Raw genomic sequence first — 19,571 nt, 5'->3', positions numbered from 1 at the left:
TGGGCCCATCTGCCACCTGTTTGCTCAGCTTCCCATGCCATGACCTGCTTATCACTTATGAATCCCTGCTCGCTTTAAAGCTCTGTTATTCTTGTATTGAACTTCACTTAACATTGCCTAGAGGGTTTAGTAGTTTTCAGCCCGACAATCAAAATCCCCCCAAAGACAAAAAAATTGACTCACACCTGGTATCCAAACCAGTTAAAATTCAGCAGTTAACTCTAACAGACCAAAATGAGATCAGAGTCATTTACGGAAATTAAGCTTTTTATACTGTTAAAGGTTAGAAGCAGCACTTTCACTTAAACTAAACATGGAAGTGGATGTTGAAAAACAGTTCTGGTGGGTGTGATACGCTCTTTCACCAGAAGTGAATAAAATGTCAAAGATTTGATCTAATACGCCTGTTAGGTGCAGAAAGGCGTCAGCTGGGCTCTGTTATTGAAGATAAATAGTTAAGCAGTACAATGTTCTTTTTAAACGCACTGGATTGTGGGTAAAACAAGTCAAATTTAGTACATTCCAGTGACTGTATATATGAGTGGACAATGTGGTGATTTATTGTGTAGCCACTTATTCCCATTGTGCAGTTTTAAAGCCGAATTGAATGTCACCATCTTGTCTGAGTTTGCACAGTAGATATGGCTGGTCAGACAGTGCGTCTGCTTCTCGGCCGCCCATACTAGTCGTGGACACACTCCTGCTTCATGCCAGTAGTGCACACTTTGAGAACTATTATCTGAAGTGCAACTTAAGATGGCACATTGAATGCTATCTCGATTTTAGAGCTACCATTTGCTAGCTAGGTGACACTGGCTAAGGCATCATGTTAATCAAAGTAATGTAAGTATAAGTAGCTAATGTAAAGTACCAACTGAAAATACACTGGAAAACAGCAGTCAACATTTACACTCAACATAACCTAAATACTTAAAATTTAAGTTATGCTTGTCTTCCATCCACTAACATGGGAATGGGAGGGGTTAAAGATTGTGCTACAGTGCCTCAGAGACATTCTGGCTTCATTTTTAAACCCCACTCTTATATATAGTCATTGGTCCACTCATCCATGCACCTTGTTTTCCAGCAGAACGAATGGGGGAAAGCAGCCAATCTGGCAACATGATTCACCCAATAATATAGCATGCCTCTAGTGGTGAGAAGAAGATGTGTGCAGCAAGATGTTGTGCCACCAGCCACTGGGACATTACTCCTAGGTGAAGGATTTTATACAGCTGCCACTATCATATTTATTTGTTTTGCCTAATGGCACTTTTACATACTGTACATGTAACATATGAGTTGCAGTTCAGTTTATGAATTTGAGTATGATTATGGGTACGAGTGTATTGAGTAGTGTCTGGATTTTTAGAAGTTCGGTGGCAAAAAGTTTAAGGTGCACTAGAAGTGACATATAATTATGTTTAGGACAAGGTTACAGTTGAAGAATATGTGGTGCAAAATGAATATCTGGATTCATGGTGTAAAATTTATGGTCATATAATCATGTTACTGTATTGGCTTCATAGTTGCATAGAAGTGACAAACCTCTGAGATGTGATTTGTGGTCAGATTTGGGGTGGCAATTAAGGTGGAAAGGCTTGCAAGGGTTGCAGCTGCCGTCGTGTGCTACCATGCTCAGTGTTGCCATCTGTAGTGCCTTAATAATAATAAAAAAGCCTAGTGGCAAATCTAGCAACTTTCTGGGCAGATGTTAGTGACTGTCCTGCACTCAGTATGGCTCTCCATCTCACATCACAGCTGCTGCTTATACAAGTTGAGAGCAGGTTCAGTCGACTTACCACCAGTGCATAAAGCCTGAATGAATTGTACTTGCACAAGCCTATGTTCCCAGTGACCAGGTATCACCATTGTTCCCAATGACCAATCAGTGATTACTATTATTCCCAAAGACCAATGACTGTTCACCATTGTTCTCAATGACCAATCACTGATCACTATTGTTCTCAATGACCAATCACTGATCACTATTGTTCTCAATGACCAATCACCGATCACTATTGTTCTCAATGACCAATCACCGATCACCATGATTCCTAACATCCAATCACTGATTACTATTGTTCACAACAACCAATTACCTATCACCATTGTTCCAACTGACCAATCACTGATTCCTATTGTTCCCAACGACCAATCGCTGATCACCATTGCCCCATTGACCAATCACTGGAAAGCATCGTTTGTCCCACCTATTCAATTATTTATTGTTTTTTTTTTAAATTATTTTCTTTGCAATGTTTACAAGTAATAAAAACTGAAGTATTCCATGTGTAAACGTTAGCTTCATTTCTATTTCCCAGTTACTTACTGCCACTGCTTCTTTTTTCTGTTTTTTCCATGTCTGCACTTCAGAGAGAAACTAACTCTTACATTATATATATTAGCCAATTAATCTATGGGGTTATCTGGCGATTTCTAGCGACTGTTTGAGCATGCGTTAGCTACTTTCCCCTGAAAAGTTCAGACCACGCCCCCGTCCCGACATTTTAGTTTTTCAGTACGCTGTCAGTGTTGAAGCCAGAGATGGCTCAGTTGAAATAAGGTCCAACGCGACAGTACTGTATCAGCGCAATGGCTCGTTGGTCTAGGGGTATGATTCTCGCTTTGGGTGCGAGAGGTCCCGGGTTCAAATCCCGGACGAGCCCTTGGTTTTTAAGGCTCTGGGTTAGTGATCAGAAGGTCGAGGGTTCAAGCCCCAGCACCACCCAGCTGCCACCGCTGGGCTCCCAGCTCCCCCTGCCCCAGGGGGGCCGCATCATGGCCGACCTCCAGCCTCCTAACGAGCTGAGATATACAATGTATATGTGGCAAATAAATAACTAAAGGCTTCAATACGCCCTGTAAAAAAAAATAAATAATCATCATCGTACTAGCATTAAAACTGGATTGCTTTGACGTGAATATTCCCGCGTTCTGCATTTCGAACACGCTCGTGCGTCTCCCAGCAGCAGCCAATCAGATCCTGCCATGTTGGGAAAGTCTGACCAATCACAGCTCACCCCACGGAGAAAAACTTGTGTGTTTTGTGTGGCTAAGCGGCATTGTGTTGATGCTGGGCAAGCTGGGACTGAGCTGTCACCGTTTGTTGGGGCGAAAACGTCGCGTTTGGTCCTAACATGACTGAAATGAGCGTGCTGAGTGACGCGAGCTGACTCTTCAGCCATGTAACATGCAGCATGTTTGCCGGCGAGAGCAGTGCAGGAGGAAGTGCTGGACAATAGATCAGCGAGGTGTGTTTCCGTGTTTGCGCGTCAGTGTGCCAGGAGGAGGAGGAGGAGGAGGATTCCCACTAACAACTTCTGGCGCGTGCTCTCTTTCACATTCCTCCACTGTCATACTTCACCTCATCCAGATATCACTCTGATAAATACACGCTACTGTTCACTGCGGGGAGGGGGTGCTGTATTAATTATGATGAACTGGGAAAAACTCAGAGCCTAAGCAGGAGCTCAGTACCAGTGTAGACTCTGTCGTGTTGATTGCAGCGCCTCATGTTGTGAAGCGATTTGCATAAGGACTTCCGCCCCTGCCTGCCTTTGACTTGTGCACCGAGCGCCAAGCCGCTGAAGCGATGCCGCACGCTGACACCCTCCGAGCCGGCACAACACCCTGCTGATCCGTGCCAGATGTGTCCTGGAAGGCCGTAATGATTTGGCTGTGTTCAGAGTGGATTTGCATGCACTGGAAGGACGGGATGTGACAGTGTAACTCGTGGAGGCGGATCTTCTTGACACCGTGTATTCAGTTGACTATCCTGAAGGGACTACACACGATGTTCGCCTCCTCTCTGTGGAACTATAGAGATTATTTGGTTTGAGGCCGGACTCTTTAAACCGCACTGGATGCATAGTAACCTGCTTTTTGGGGCTGTTTTTGTGCACCTGGCTGGAAGAGATGTTCCTGAAATGGCAATTCTTCCTCAGTACTTCACACTTTTGTCTTTGGGACTTGACTTAGGAAGTAACTGAGGTGTTAGTTAAGATAATAGAGCGGCTTAAAAAAAAAATAATAATAATTTTTATCAGACTAGCACACAAATCTGTAAACAGGCTAGTCATTAATGCAATGATGTTTTTTTTTTTTTTTTGAAGAGTCAGTCTGGCGCAGTATGAGCCATTTTGGACCGAGTTTGGCTTCTTAAACAGGCTTTTAATGTTAAATACAGACTTCTCTGAGACCCAGAGAGACTCTGCAGGACATTTTTAATTAAAGTAGTTGTGTATGTGTTGTTTTTCGAGCTAATACACAGCGTTAGCGTCTATGCGCTGGTGTTGTGACTGTGGTGTCTGGCCTCGCTTTGTGGGGAATTAAGGCGACACTTTCCCCGACACTTTGGACAGCAACGCTGGCTTGATTCTTCCAGAAAATTCACTAAGCCCTGTTTTTTTTTGTGTGTGTGTGTGTGTGTCTGTGGGAGGAACAGAAAGCTTTTGGTCTTTCCATCATGTCTCACTTGTCTGGGTTAGCACTCGCTTTGCTACGTGGACTGCTCATCTGTGCGCTTGTGGGATTAGAGCTGAGCTTCTCAGGAGCTCTGGCTTCTCCAGACACCAGCATCGTGTCACCTCCAGGTGAGTTCAAGCCTCCAAAAGGCTGCTTTCTAAAGGTATTAAACACATCCTTGCTGATCAGAAGGCTAATCCTGTCCTGAACACAGTCCTGAAAATGCCTTGATGTGCACTGGTTAAAGATTGCCTGTGTGTGTGTGTGTGTGTGTGTGAGAAAGGAGATTCCCATCAGCAGCTAATTACAGCTTACAGCAGACCCCCATTTTATTGGTTTTTAAAATTTTTTTTATCATCACTGTTTCATTGCTTCGTGAAGGGGAATAACTCTTCCAGGCAGGAGTGATAAGGTAAACCCCGTCCTTCCCTCAGGATTTCCACCACAGTGCAGGGGATTCCTCCCTCCCTCTCTCTCTCTCTCTCGCTCTCTCTCTCGCTCTCGTATACACACACAGCCTACTGTCTGATATATTGTTTCTATCCATATTATCGGATCTTTGCAATACCGATACAGAATGCTGCAATATGCAATGAACTGAATGCTTCTTGCTGCAAGCATCTGCTCCCGAGCCATTCAGCCATCTTCAGTCAGCCACTTTGTCCTGATCAAGGTCATGCTGGATCCGGATCTGTCCTGGGAACACTGGGCACGATGGGGCAATCCATTATGGTTGGGATGCCAGTCTGTCACAGGGCATCGTGCACAGCACATACACATGCTCACTCACAGCTAGGGGCATGCTACTGAGAGCTGAGAGGAAACTGGAGAACCTGGAGGAAATACTCTTCATTGAAAACTGTAGTCTGTATATAGGAGTTCAGCTTTGTGTCATATCATATTGTCTGTGTTTACATGCGCACTAATAGTAATAATATGATCATTATTGGATTTTGACAGTCACCAGTATTGCATACTGCAATTGCATACTGCAGTGTCAAATATCAGATTGAGCATTCAGCAAAGACTCCTGAATTAGATTTTTTTTTCTCACAGAGCAGAGTCTCAAATAAATAGTTGCCAGTTAAGTGACTACATGTAAAAAAAAAAAACAACAACAAAATAAAACTAAGTAGTAAATTAAAAAACTATAAAAGTAGATTCCTCATGTATTTAACATTAAATCCTATAATTGATTTAGTCATGTAGAACTGAATATAATCACAATAATAAAATGCATGTAATCAGTGCTGGATTAATTTTGTCCATGCAGACATATTAATTGTGTCCACTGTGGACTTCACAGGTTCTTTTCCAGCTTTCATGAGTTACATAGTAATACCCAAATCCAGTAAAACCCCAGGACAAGCAGCCTGCTCTCATACCATATGGCAAAATTAACTTTAACACACAGCATTTGACATATACCTTGCCACATCTCTGTGGTTTTAATTTTCTACAAGCAAAAGCTTGACTTTTATCTGAAATGTGTGTGTTTCTTAAAATACAGACCTGGTTACTCTGTGGTTGTGGAACATGACCAGATGAAACAAGGCTTAGAGAGGGTTCCAGGTTTGAAACTTGTTTAGGTCAGGGATATAGACTTTGGCATGAAATGCCTGCAATTTCTGATGTTCCTGCTCTGAACTCCGCTGTAACGCATAGCACTAAAACACTTAAGCCCAAGTTTGTCTTGAGGCGCTGCAACATGACACTGCTGTCACTGAACTCCAGGAGCCTGTAAGTGAGAATATGTACTCGGTACACATTCCCGAAATAAAAGCTAAAAGAAACCAATCATAAAGCCAGCTCATTTTAATTGCAGCGATGATGGAGCCCCTACTGCTTTCTACATTACTGAAGGAAAGCATATGTAGGTATAATTTGAAGAGGAACAGGATCTACAGAATGATCCTTTGCTGATCCTTTGGATCCTTTGGCCTGTGTAGTGAGGGTATGCCATGCTGGAAGTGCGTGAATGGGCCATAGGATAGTGAGGTTCATGGCTAACATGGCTGAATGTATGTGGCACAGATTCAGCTGGGCAGTCTTGGCTAGATCTGTCACACACAGCTGTTTTCTCAATCCCGGGCCAGGATTTAATGACAGTGTATCGTTTCAACCGTCTGGCCTGGATCAGGCTGACCTGACAGATTGCTGTCTCTCCAGCTGGAACCCCCTCTAGCCTGCCAAGTACACACTCTAGATAGGTGGTTATATCTAAATCCTGACTATGAAAACTGTTAGATTTCAATTTGCATGGTAATGGATCTCCAGCACAGGATAGTTCATCATTGTCTATACGCCTGCCACAGACTGCATCTACAGCAAAAAACTGCTTTGATAGCACTAAAATGAGTAATAATGATAAATGTGGCTTATGTAATGACTTGTTCTGACTTTATATATGACCCCCGTAATGCTCGGCTAATCCCTGTTTGACATTAAAGTCCTGTATCTACGCTAAAAGTATTTAGTATGATGGATCTAGTGGGACTGTGGCGTGCAAGTCAGAACCTAAGTCAGGTTAATGCACCTGGATTGTGAGATGTCTAGCAGCACCTCTTAAATCAGGGATACTCAGCCTCACCAGAAACTCGAACGAATGCGGAAAATCATGTGGGATACATGGACTGGGACAGGAAATTTCCAACGAGTGTGTGCCACAGGTATCTGTGATGATATAAATCTGGTTCTGGTCTCTGTGAAGTGGCCTGGGTAAACCGGTCGGATGTTGTTGTGGCTGAATTCTGGAGAACAGCCAAAAGAGACAAAAAAGAGATGTAATCAGATAACGACTATTCTACTCCCGCACTGCAGTGGCAATTATCTCACGTTTCACTTTTGGGGATAAAGAGAATTTATAATGCTAGATACATGCAAAGGAGTTCAGAAAATGCTGTAGTTTTCTAATGTATTTGCAGTAGAAAATGTTTAATAAAAGGTTTTGCAGGCCACTACAATGCCTTTATTAACCCCTTAAACTCCCAGGAGCTGCTGGTGCATCCAAACTTACATTCTTCACTCACGTCACTACACACAGCATACGTTTCCTGTTAGATTCACTGTAGTTACTGAATAATATGCTTTCAGATTAATAATGGAAACATAATTACTAATTACTTTGCTACTGTACTTAAGTCTGTTTTTAAGTATATGTATTTCACTTGTCTTTTTCTTTCATGTACTACTTTTAATTATCATATATTTACTTTATATTATTATATATAAAGCTAAATTAGCTTTTAGATATCTCTATCTATCTATCTATACAGTACTGTGCAAAAGTCTTAGGCACATGCAAAGAAATGCTGTAGAGCAATGAAGCCTTCAAAAATAATGAAACTAAATGTTTCTACAATTAAGAAAAAATACTATAAAGAGCAGTAAACAGTAATAAATTTAACAAAGTCAATATTTGTTGTGACGATCCTTCACTTTAAGAAAAATAATAGTCTCAGGTACATTGTGTGCAGTTTTATAAGGAAATGAGCTGTAAGTGTTACTGAGCATGTTGCAGAAGCAGCCACAGTTCTTCTGGAGACTTTGACTGTCACACTCGCTTCTTATTTTTGCAGCAAAACCCAGCAGCCTTCATTATGTTTTTTTGTCTGAAAAGTGTCTCTTATGTAATATGCTGCTTTCTTTACTGACATACAAACATGTTTCTGTAACATTTAATTTTGTTCTGGAAAACTAATGTTAGGAAATCTAAAATGTTTTTGTACTGAATCAATAATGTAGAAGTCATAAAATAAAAATCTGTAACAAAGTTTGTTCTTAAAAACACAGGGTGCCTAAGACTTTTGCATAGTACTGTATCTATCTATCTATCTATCTATCTATCTATATAGTGTGTATATATGTAAAGTGATAAGGTGACATTTGTGTGATTTGAGGTCGACTTTTACTTTCACACTGTAGCGTTGCTGTAGCGTTGCACCTTTGCAGGAGCTTATTTGCGTACCCCTGAGCCCCTGTGGCTGCCATTAATGTGGTAGTTAATTCCTTTGTTTGTTAGACTTCGTGTTTGCTGTTGCAAAAGAAGTGTGTTCACGGGATATCTGTGCTGGCTGTGTTACTCCAGCATGTTATTTGGTGTTTGTTTATACTTACCATTCTTTGGGAGTCTTGGGGGTTTTGTTACCCCCAATTGTTTCTCCCTAGCTTAGCAGTTCTGTGGCTAATCACCAAGCCCGTGTTGTGCTGTAGGGGTTCATTTACCAATAAAAGAGCAAGTGCGTTGTTTTTACTTCCTGGTCAACCTACTTCCTTTCTTCTTCCCCAAAGACGCAACAATATGTTAAGTAAATGTAGGATTTTCTAATTTAACTTGAGTAAAGAATTTGAAGCTACACTTCAGCTATTATCAGATTATCTATTAAGATTTATTTAAATAAAATGGGTTCTCTTTTACACAAGTAAATAATTTTTTTTTTTTGCCACATCTGCTGATTTAATACTCATTGTGGCTGCTACCACAATTAACCATACATGTGTCAGTCCATTCTGGCATCTTCTGTTGGATGTCCCGATCTGTTTTCTGGCTTTTTGGCATGAAAAAAGACATGTTGAACTTTTGTTCATGCTCATGCATGCAGAAAGATGTCGTGCATGGTTGGAGTAAAAAGGTGAAGTCTGATTACCGAGTGATTTCTCATGAAGTTGTCTTGTATGCGAGTAAATATTTATTGAGCTTGGATTGTTCTCTTTTGTTTTTTTTTTTTTTTAAAAAAAAGACCAAACAAGTAGTGAGGTGTGAAGGCATTCAGGCTGGCCTTGTTGTTACGTGTGACATAATTGTAAGCCTCTTTTTGTCCAAAAAAAAGATTAGCATCTCCTTTTAAAGATCATAGGGAATTCCTGAGGCGTCACAGCATTATGTCTGAGAGCAGAGCTGCCTGTGAGGTTTAGGCCAGAATGTAAATGGCTGTAAATGGCTGGGAGAAGTGTTGCATAATCCTGTGGTTTTATTCCCATACTTTTATCAGGCTTCATTACTTGATGTATTTACTTAGTTATTTTACACTCAGTGTGTGTTTACAGCTCCTGCATGAGCTCAGTGCATCAGCCAGGGAACGTTTGGTCAATTTTAGTACTAATGCTCGTTAGTATGAATGCTGTGCTGAGCTGTGTGTGTGTGTGTGAGACGATTGTCAGAGACAATTCCCTGTGGGCTCTGTGGCTTTTTTTTTCTTTTTCTTTTTCTTTTTCTTTTTCTTTTTTCTTTTTTCTTTTTTTTTTTTTTTGAAAGGTCTACTGGGACTCACCAAATGACCCATTTCCCATCCGACACTTTGCAAGGGTCATCTGCCGCTATGCAGAGTGCCACTGTGTGCGTGCGTCTGTGTGCGTGTGTGCACATGTGTGCCTGTGTGTGTGTGTTTCCGTGCATGGGAATGGCAGTGTAAGAGAAAACAATTATGCAAACTACTGACAGTGTTTGGTAATGCCTAAAAAAAACCTCATGTTTAGATTATATGAGAACTGGACAAAACAAAGTGCATGTATGCGTGTGCGTGTGTTTGGGTGGGTGGATGTGCGTGCGTTCGGATGTATGTGTGTGTGTGTGTGCGCGGGTGTGCTTGTGGGTGTGTGTACAGGTGGGTGTGTGCGTTCAGGTGTGCCTGCGGGCGTTCGGGTATGTGTGGGCGTGTGAGTGGGCGTGTGAGTGTGCGTGTGATTTTGTGTGTGTGTGTGTGTGTGTGTGTGTGTGTGTGTGTGTGGTGATTGAGAGAGCGAGTGAGAGTAAGTGTTTGTATATATGTAAATAAGGGACCTTACACAAATACACACTGCCAGTTTTTAAACATCTGCAGTTTTTATGTTGTATTACAGTTTAATCACTAGTTTTGCCACAGACCAAAAAAACAATGCAAAATATTCATAAAATAATGAATTTATTAACTGCTGGCTCTCAGGTCTGTGTGAGAGTTATTAAAGGCAGGCGCACTTGGAGGGTAAGTGTCTATATTAAAAAAAAAGTCTATATTAAAAAAAAATTCATAGACTGCTAGTATTAGTCAAACATAAATACACCTCATTAGAGTGTTAAAGAGTTTGGCCTTTTCTCAATTCACAAAACTTTTCTAGAGTCACTCAAACTGTTCAGCAGCAGTATCTTAGAGTATTTAAAAAGAGGTCATTTAAACAAAACTGGTAAAAATACAGGGTTAAAAAATGAACACACTGGGCTAGTACTCTAAAATCCTTTAAATTTTAAGGACTTAAAATATTTATCATGGTAATGTATGGGAATATTAATGATCATTTTATTGTGACATTAGCAGCAGCACTACATTAGCAGCAGCACTACACTGTATCACATAAAGGCAAAGAGAACCATCAGGCAAGATCATATTTTTATCATAAATATTTTTAGTCAAAAATAAATAAATAAATAAATAACACCACCACCCTGCTGCTCAGAGTGCTTGTAGTCCTTTACAGTTTCTTCTACCTTTTCTCATCCAGGACAACTGTGTCGCTCTCATGTGCAAGGCAAGTTCATAATATATTTCTGGTGTATTGAGCTTCACATCTCCAGTTCTCTGATTTCCTTCCTATCACTGTCATTCTCTTTTGCCATATTATCACATGACCTGTTATAACTTGTTGCATGTTTTATCTACTTTGTATATTTAGCCTCTCTGGCGTTTGAGCAACCTTATCCCTTTCAGAGCCGCTCTGCTTTTTCTTGTTAAGCAGCAGTTGTAGTGTAGGTGCAGCAGAAGCCAGTTATTATCTTATTGTTAAGTCAGACTGATTCAGACAGATGCAAAACAAGCACTTTCTGGTTTCACTGGCTTGTCTGTGTGGTCTGACGTATGAAGCTCATTTGTCCTAGCCGAGAAAAAAAAAAGAATTTTATTATCCTGACACCTTACCCTAACCTTAACTCTAACCCTATCTTGATCCTATATTAAATTATTATCCTGACACTTTAATTGCCTGTAATCTTATACTAAAAGAAGTTTACGCAATATTAAAGCATGCTACTGAGGTGAGTCTGTATCTTCCATCTTTTATAACATTTGCATTACGTTACATTTATTCACTTAGCAAACGCTTTTATCCCAAGCGACCAGTGCTAACATATACGATTTTTAATTGAGTGCTAGAGGAGCAAAGTGCACAGAGTAGAGGTGTTAGAGCAGGTATAAGTGCAGATTTTTCTTTTTTTTTTTGAGTGGCGACATATTAGGGGTTAGTTAAGTGTTCACAGAAGAGGTAGGTCTTTAGCCGTTTTTTTTTTTTTTTTGAACATAGTGACACTTCAACACTTACATGGATTAACACTTATAATGTGACCCCACTTCATACACTCACGTTTACTCCTCTTATATCAGGTCTTAAATGATTCAGCATGTGGTAGGAGATTGTTTGGTTTAGCAAATTAACACAAAATTTATATGCTTTTTTTTCTCCCCAGACAATGAAACATTCTCATGTCAGCCCATGAACATTTCAGATTCATGGAGAGATTGTTTAATAATTAACCACTCGTTTTAGATGAATTCAACAGGTTCATAATTAATGAATCGAACAAGGCCTTTATTTTTAACTGCTGAACCTACGTTCTGGGCAGAGTACTCGTAAATTATCTCGGTATTAATTTTACAATGGTAAGTTTAAAAAAACATTGTCAGGAGATGGATCCTAAGGCAGTGTAGAGCTGTGAGTGTGTAACCCCCCACTCTGCAGCCCAGGATGAAAAACATAATTCAGCAGCTCCTTTTTATCCAAAGGCAAGGAATAATACGATGCAGGCATACAGATGAGCACTACAGGCTTTGCTCAAGGGTCCAGCAGTGACTTTCTGTCAGTTTTGCGAGATTTGCACTCACAGCTGTGTTTTCCTTAGTTAAAGATCTTCCTCTAATTCTAAAAACGCATAAAGATCTTAAACCACAGGACGCTCAGTGATGCAGGGACTCAATGCATTATGCTGTTTAGAATTGTTATTACAATACGTGATATTTATTATTTACCTGCAAACACAAGATGTGTGTTTACGTGTCAAAGGAGCCTTTACAGTAACAAGAGAGGCTATTTGAACAGGAAAGTCAACATTTGGTGCAGCCACGGTGTTTGTTGACTCTTCTGTAAAGTGCGAGGAGAGGACTGGAGTGCATGTTTGCATGCTGCATGTTTCGTTGCTTTGGCCTGGAGACACTATCATATGCTTAACACTGGTGTAGTGTTTGACAAACACGATGACTCAAAATGGTTTCATAAAACCGGACCATAAAATGTTATGCTCTTGTGCTTTTAAAATCAGCTTGTTTAGCATTACTTTTATTGTATGCTTTGTATGGTAGAATTTGATTTTGAGAAATGTATAAGCCATATCTGAGACACAAAAACAAATTATTTACTTAGTTAGCTTGTTTAGTTGTGCAGTTCCAAAGTTGAAAATTCCCAGATGGAACCTTTTTTTTTTTTTTTTATGTAGAAACAAAAAGTTCATAAACAAGTAACAGGAGACCAGAAACCAAAGACAACATTTGAATTCTACACAAAACTCTTCAGGTTTTGTCCTAAGAGCACCACCTCCAAAATTCTGAATTAACTTTAACAATTAAGTAAACACAAATGTCCCTATTTTTACTATTATTTACCACTCGCTTCTTTATTACTATTTATTGTTATTATATACCATCAAGGACCAAGTTATGCTTTTTTTTTTAAACCACATTATGTTTTCATATTTCCTGTTTTCTCATTTTCGTGTATTAGTTCATTTTAGAAATACAACATTCTCCCTGTAGCATTCGCAGCACAGCTGGGACCTGAACCACAGTTCTATTACATTGTGTTTTTATTCATATAGATAATATAGGACCATTATCTATAAATTATTATAGTGTGTGTAATGACATTTAGGTTTTCTGAGCTACACACTGTAATGTTGTATTAAAAGCCTGGACTTCAAAATTGTAAAAACGAAACAAAAAACACAACAATTTTTGAAAATATTTTACATCTATCATATAAGCGCACGTCGTAGGAATACAACAGGCTGTAGCCTGTATGTGGAAAGAGAGCACAACATGACCACCACAGAGCAGGTATTATGACCAGGTACACTGATATGGCAGTGACGTCTTAGTGTGGTACGAATGTATCAGGTTCTGCAGCAGGAGTGCTGGTTTTTTTTTTTTTTTTTTTTTTTTTTTTTAAACACCGTTAACTTACGGGGTCTAACTAGTTGATGATTCTTGCAGGTGTGCAGTTAAAGACTAAAGCTTGTTTTCCACGCATAGTACTTTCATTGTCCTCCTGTCAGTTTCTGACCATGGGACTGCTGTTAGATTGATAATTGTGATCCCCAGACAGTTCTCAAACCATCAGGAACATCAGGGTTTAAAAACTCCAGCAACACTGCTGTATTTAATACATTTGTATTAACGCAACATAGACTATATGGCCAAAAGTATGTAGCCCCCTGACCGTCACACCCATATGTGGTTCTTCTTCAAGGTTTGAAGCACAGAATTATATGCGATGTCTTTGTACGCTGTAGCATTACAATTTCCCTTCACTGGAACTAAGAGGCTCAAACACGTTCCAGCATGACAGTGTTCCTGTGCACAAAGCGAGGTCCATGAACACATGGTTTGATGTGGAAGAGCTTGAATGGCCTGCATGGAGCCATGACCTCAACCCTACTGAACACCTTTGAGATGAACTGGAACACTGACTGCACCCCAGACCTCCTCATCCAACAGACCTCCTCATCCAACAGTGCCTGATCTCAATAATGATCTTGTAGCTGAATGAGCAAAAAAATCTCCATAGCCACACTCCATAATGTAGTGGAAAGCCTTCCCTGGGCAGTGAAGGTTATTATGACAGTAAAGGAGGACTAAATCTAGAATGGGATGTTCAACAAGCACATATGAGTGTTATGGTCAGGTGTCCACATAGTTTTGGCCATATAGTATAGTCAGTATCACTGCTGTGAGTGTGTGCTGTGAATATGGAAGATAAGCTTTCTATAGCAAGAGGGGCTATGATGTGTAACTGTATGGCTTCAGCGTGCATGTGTTGCTAACAGTTCTATCACCGTCTGCTATTGACAGTTAGTCGGGATGATTAAACCTGCTATGGGAAACTACACACAGCTGACGTTATCTGAGTCACGGTGACAGCTGTCATGCAGCTTATAAGCACATTCAGAAAATGACCTATTAATAGACCATTAATCATTGATATCACAATGTAATCAAGTAATCCATAAAAAGTCACTGTAACCTGATTACAGCTCGTTTAGAATGTGTTCTACGTAGATTACAAGCACCTGATACTTTTAAAATCAAAATACGTAATTCCGATTAAATGCAGTCTGTTGCTACCCAGCCCTGCCCACAAAAGTGTGTCATCAGATTATGTCTTGTATTTCTTTTATTTCCTGTGATGATGCTAGCAAATTGCTTTATGGTCCACCCCTTCTGCCAACCAAGTATCTGTTTTATTCTTTCTTTTTTGTTCACGTTGTTATTTGATTATCCTTTAGCCTTTTGCCGTGTCCTTTTCATGAGACCCTGATACTGAAAAGTGATTCATCTTATAATTTTATAAAGCATTATATCACTTCCCTGCATGACTTCACCTCATTGAATTCTGACACTGCCAGGAAAGTGATGACTTTCCTCTCCACCGTTATGGCCATTTGGAAGCAGTAGGATCTTTGCTACATGTGAGAGTATTTTTACAGACCATGGTCATGTTTTCCAGTAAGATGTGACCCAGGAGAACAGTGTGTGTGTGTGTGTGTGTGTGTGTGGTATTAGGACCAGGGACAGCGGATGACGGCAGTGACATGGTCACTGGCTCCTGAATGTTCTTCATAGCTAAGCAGTTCTGTCAGACTAGACGGCAGCTTGGCCTTAGGAGTAATTATTTTTGCCTCTGAGATCCAAAACAGCCATAAACACACAAACATACAAACACACACACACACACATGCTCTGAGCTGTAGTGAGCCAGACTGACTAGTTATGGATGGAATCTTCAGAGGAACGCCAGTTTTAAGAGAGCCAGTAATTTCTATCTGATAATTAGATTTATTTCGATTGCATTCTCATGAGCGAGGGCTGCCTTTAAGTTTTAGAATTGAAAGTAGTTGCTTATGCTTTAAACATGATTTAATGTAGGGCTGGACAATATGATGATGTAATATTGAGACTGTTTAAAAAAATTTTAAATTAAATTTTTAAACATGCAAAAGTTTAAATTTTTTAAATTGATTTTGTTTTTTATTGTTTATTGTTTTTTCTAAAATAATTAAAAATACATTTATTATACATTTGTTTATTAATGAAAACAAATGTGTGTGTGTATATATATATATATATATATATATATAATATTGTTTATTCTAAATCTAAAATGTTCATATATATATATATATATATATATATATATATATATATATATATATATATATATATATATATATATATATATATATATATATGAACATTTTAGATTTCCTAACATTAGTTTTCCAGCACAAAATTAAATGTTACAGAAACATGTTTGTATGTCAGTAAAGAAAGCAGCATATTGCATAAGAGACACTTTTCAGACACAAAAACATAATGAAGGCTGCTGGGTTTTGCTGCAAAAATAAGAAGCAAGTGTGACAGTCAAATGTCCATACTTATATGTCTCACTCTCGTAACTATACTTTTATTATTAGTTAAATAACAATAAAATAAACAACAAACTGGGAGTGTAAAGGGTTAAATATGATATTTTCAAAAATCACAGTATATCTTGTTCAGATGTAGTATAATGATGTCTATAGTTATTTGAATTAAAGACTTTCTGTTAATGATTTTTGCATCTTTTTGAGTCTAATCTGAAGAGAAATTTAATTTGGCTACTTTTTCCCAGCCATTGTAGGTTATCTGTTTGCTAAATACAGCAGCGAATATATGTTTAAGCCAGACTGGCTGTATGCTTGTAGTGAACTTCTGCAGTGTCCACTGACATGAATACCAAATATTGATTCTCACTTCCATGTCTCTCTAATCCCCTTCACCTTCCTCTATGAGAGCGTGTCTGAAAGGGAACTAGAGCGTAATCCCTGTGTCTCAGAATCACCTCACATTGTCCAACTGGTTACTCGAGTCACAGTGAAAATCACTCACCATGGAAATATAGTGATTTCCAACTTCCTGTTGTGCGTTTGACCTATTAATGGAAAGGAAACACTTGTTTGTGTTCTGATACACGTCAGGTGTTTATCTTGTTTTAGCTTTTTTTTTGTTGTTTTTTGCTGCACTTGCATTAAGAAAGCCATTAATATTTATTACGGGATCGATTGAAGCTTTTTAGAGCACCACCAAATGAAAAATAAGAGAAACTGATCAGTACAGGTCAGTACATCAGTTGTCTGTAAAAGTACAGTCAGAATGTAGAAGTAATTCCTGGTGCCGAATTACCTCAGCACTGCAGATGAACACTGTAATTTGTATACTGTATACATGTGTGTTTGTTGATTAATGCTGTGGTTAGAGTAGAGGATGTAGTGTAGTGTGATTTTGACTTCCGGTGGTGGCTAGGGCAGAGCTAAAAGAGGAAGGGCATTTAAAGTGTTAAGACCCACTAAAGAGGAATGCACACTGTGTATTTATTCAGCTGTGGACCGAAGCTTTCATGCCCTTCAGCAGGACACACACATACAGCATACCGCTGGATTTTTCTAGCCTTTTATCTGTCTAACCTATTTTTAATAAATGTGGTGTGGATACAGGGTACATATGAGTCAACTTTATATTAAAGTTAAGTTCCAGCTTATTCATTGATTATTCATGTCAGAGTATATTATTCAGTAGCTACTGTGAAAATAAATCTAAAAAAAAAATTGTAAAAGTGAGGACTGTTGATGCTTCAGGCGTCAGAAAGACGTTTCACTTGTTGCCTCTTCCTGTTTACTTCTGCTTCTGTGTTTCTGAGAATTCTCAGCAGTCTTTTTATTAGTGAAGTTCAAGCTATGCTAGTTCAAGCTGGTGTTCTCTTGAGACACGTTAAAATCCATTCATAAACTCATCTGCTTTGTCTGATTCGCTCTCCAGCTAGCTTTTAGAGTTATTCTGTTTGGCACTCAAGGGGAACACTTAAAGGTCCAAACAGGACCCATTTAAGAAGCTTGAACAGAACATCTATCCAAAGAACACTCGAACAGCTTGGTTTTAAGAGTGTAGTGCTCTTAGACAGGTAATGAAACCCAGTTTTATACACCGAGGTAAGATGAGGTAAGTACAGCAGTTAATACGAGAACACAATGTCTGGGGAGAGAGATCTTGTCTCCATGTCTGCTAAAATAAAACCTAAAGTGGCTTTCTCACGTGAGAGGGCGAGCGAGAGATGGAGGGCTGGTTTGGATGTAAGGAATAGCTGCAACATTTTATTTCTCAATGAGGGGAAAGTCCCAGACAGAGAGAGGGAGAGCTGACTGGTTTGAGTTTCTCCTTCTTGCCCAGTGCTTCTCACATTGCAAGGCATTGCACACTGCTTTTAGGGGCCATGCATAACTAAAGAGAGAGAGTCTGGCTAATCACTGCAAAACCCACTGAAACAGTCAGAGAGGAAAATATACGGTATATTATGCTGAGGTAAGGCTGATGTGGGATTCTCAGTCTGTTATACAGAAGCACACTGAGTCAGAAAGCTTTTCCCTCTGCAGCACATGCCTGCTGTAATTGTGTGACTCATCCTTTTCGCTTTTCCTCTAGTGCCTCTTTCAGCTGCAGGGAAAGCGATAGAGACAGGAGCACCACAGCAATGAATGCAAAATGCAAAAGCACTTTTCTCGACCAGAGGTTACAGCAATTTTTGCATAACCAAGTTCACGTTCAGGGTCCACTGTCAGGCCTGTTTTAGATAGAAAAGAGCCTGAATGTGGACAGATTCCCAGAAGTTACATAAACTGCAGTTCATGGAGAATGTAGCTCTGTTTAGATGGGATTAGTTTCACGGGCAGATGAGGTGATTGCATATTTTACAGGTGCTACTCTGTCATTTTATTTCTGTCCGTATGTCCACAATGTCAATGTATTTTCTGACCAAATTACTGGTTTTAGATGCAGTTTTTGTGGAGCAGGACATGGTTCGAAACAGTCATCTGAAGGTGAGCGTGTCCTGCAGACAGATACAGGTGTCTCATGAGTGTGTCAGTATTTAGACTACTGTCTCAGACATTTTTAATATGAGAACTAAAATAAATCTGCAAGTAGAAACATGGATAAATAAAAAGCTACTGTTTTTTTTTTTCTACCCATGATTATATTAAAGGCAGACTCCATGACTCAGCATATTCAGCTTTCAAAAAACACAACTCGTCCATTTGTAGTTAAATGTACAGAAAAAAAAAACGTAAAGTCCTGGCATGTAGGAAGCTAGCTTTTTCACAAGCCAGACTTCAGGAAGCCAGGAAAACCTTTAAATATTAGTTAAAACCACCACAGTGAGAGAAATTGAATAGCTGGAATTAACAGGCTAGCTAGATATAAATAATCCTTTTCTATTTAGATCATACAAGCTAGAACATTAGGTAATGTGCTGATTTTCCTTGTTGCCATTTTAAAAGATTTGTCAAATAATACTACTTAAAGCATAGCTTATGAAGGGAACATTGAGGACCAGTTGGAGGGACGCTGCAGCACCACTCTTTCCCTCTGGCTGTGCAGGTTATAGACTGAACTTGCTTTTGCATTGAGACGACAAGCATAATTTTAACCCAGTATAGATAGACGTCTCTGATTTTGTAAGTAATGTTGCTTCTTGTGTTGTAAAAAGAAAGTGCTGTTACTTACCATATTGCAGATTAAGAGAAAAATTCTTAGCAGTCACAAAATAATGGCTGTTAATGGCTTAAAAGAAGAGAATATAATTGCTCTTGATTGTATTTGTAGTATTTGTAATATTTGTAATTGTACTTTGTCTCAGTACTAACTTAGAAAGAACAAACTAACCACTCAATACTGCTGGTTGAATAATTTGTCCATTATATTGGTCAATATCTGCTACAGCTGATATAAAGCCTTAATTTATAATTCACATTTGCCACAATGTTGTGATTGTAATATTCA

The 19,571-nt window shown here is 39.3% G+C and overlaps 1 protein-coding gene and 1 non-coding gene across 4 annotated transcripts in view; both read left to right on the top strand.

Annotated features, from left to right (window-relative positions):
* Positions 1–2,591: 2,591 nt before the first annotated feature.
* Positions 2,592–19,571, top strand: part of stim2b (stromal interaction molecule 2b) — a 51,425-nt gene continuing 34,445 nt past the window's right edge. For all 3 annotated transcript variants that reach the window (XM_026937207.3, XM_053233266.1, XM_053233267.1), the window contains exon 1: positions 2,592–4,595. In XM_026937207.3, coding sequence (XP_026793008.1) covers positions 4,469–4,595 — 127 coding nt within the window. In that variant the 5' untranslated portion in view covers positions 2,592–4,468. The remainder of the gene's footprint in view (positions 4,596–19,571) is intronic.
* trnap-ugg (transfer RNA proline (anticodon UGG)) lies at positions 2,598–2,669 on the top strand. Its single transcript has one exon. It is a non-coding gene; the product is annotated as a tRNA-Pro (tRNA).

Source organism: Pangasianodon hypophthalmus, chromosome 4 (genome assembly GCF_027358585.1).
Source record: "Pangasianodon hypophthalmus isolate fPanHyp1 chromosome 4, fPanHyp1.pri, whole genome shotgun sequence".
Lineage (NCBI taxonomy): Eukaryota > Metazoa > Chordata > Actinopteri > Siluriformes > Pangasiidae > Pangasianodon > Pangasianodon hypophthalmus.
This window is presented reverse-complemented; position numbering and strand designations above follow the sequence as displayed.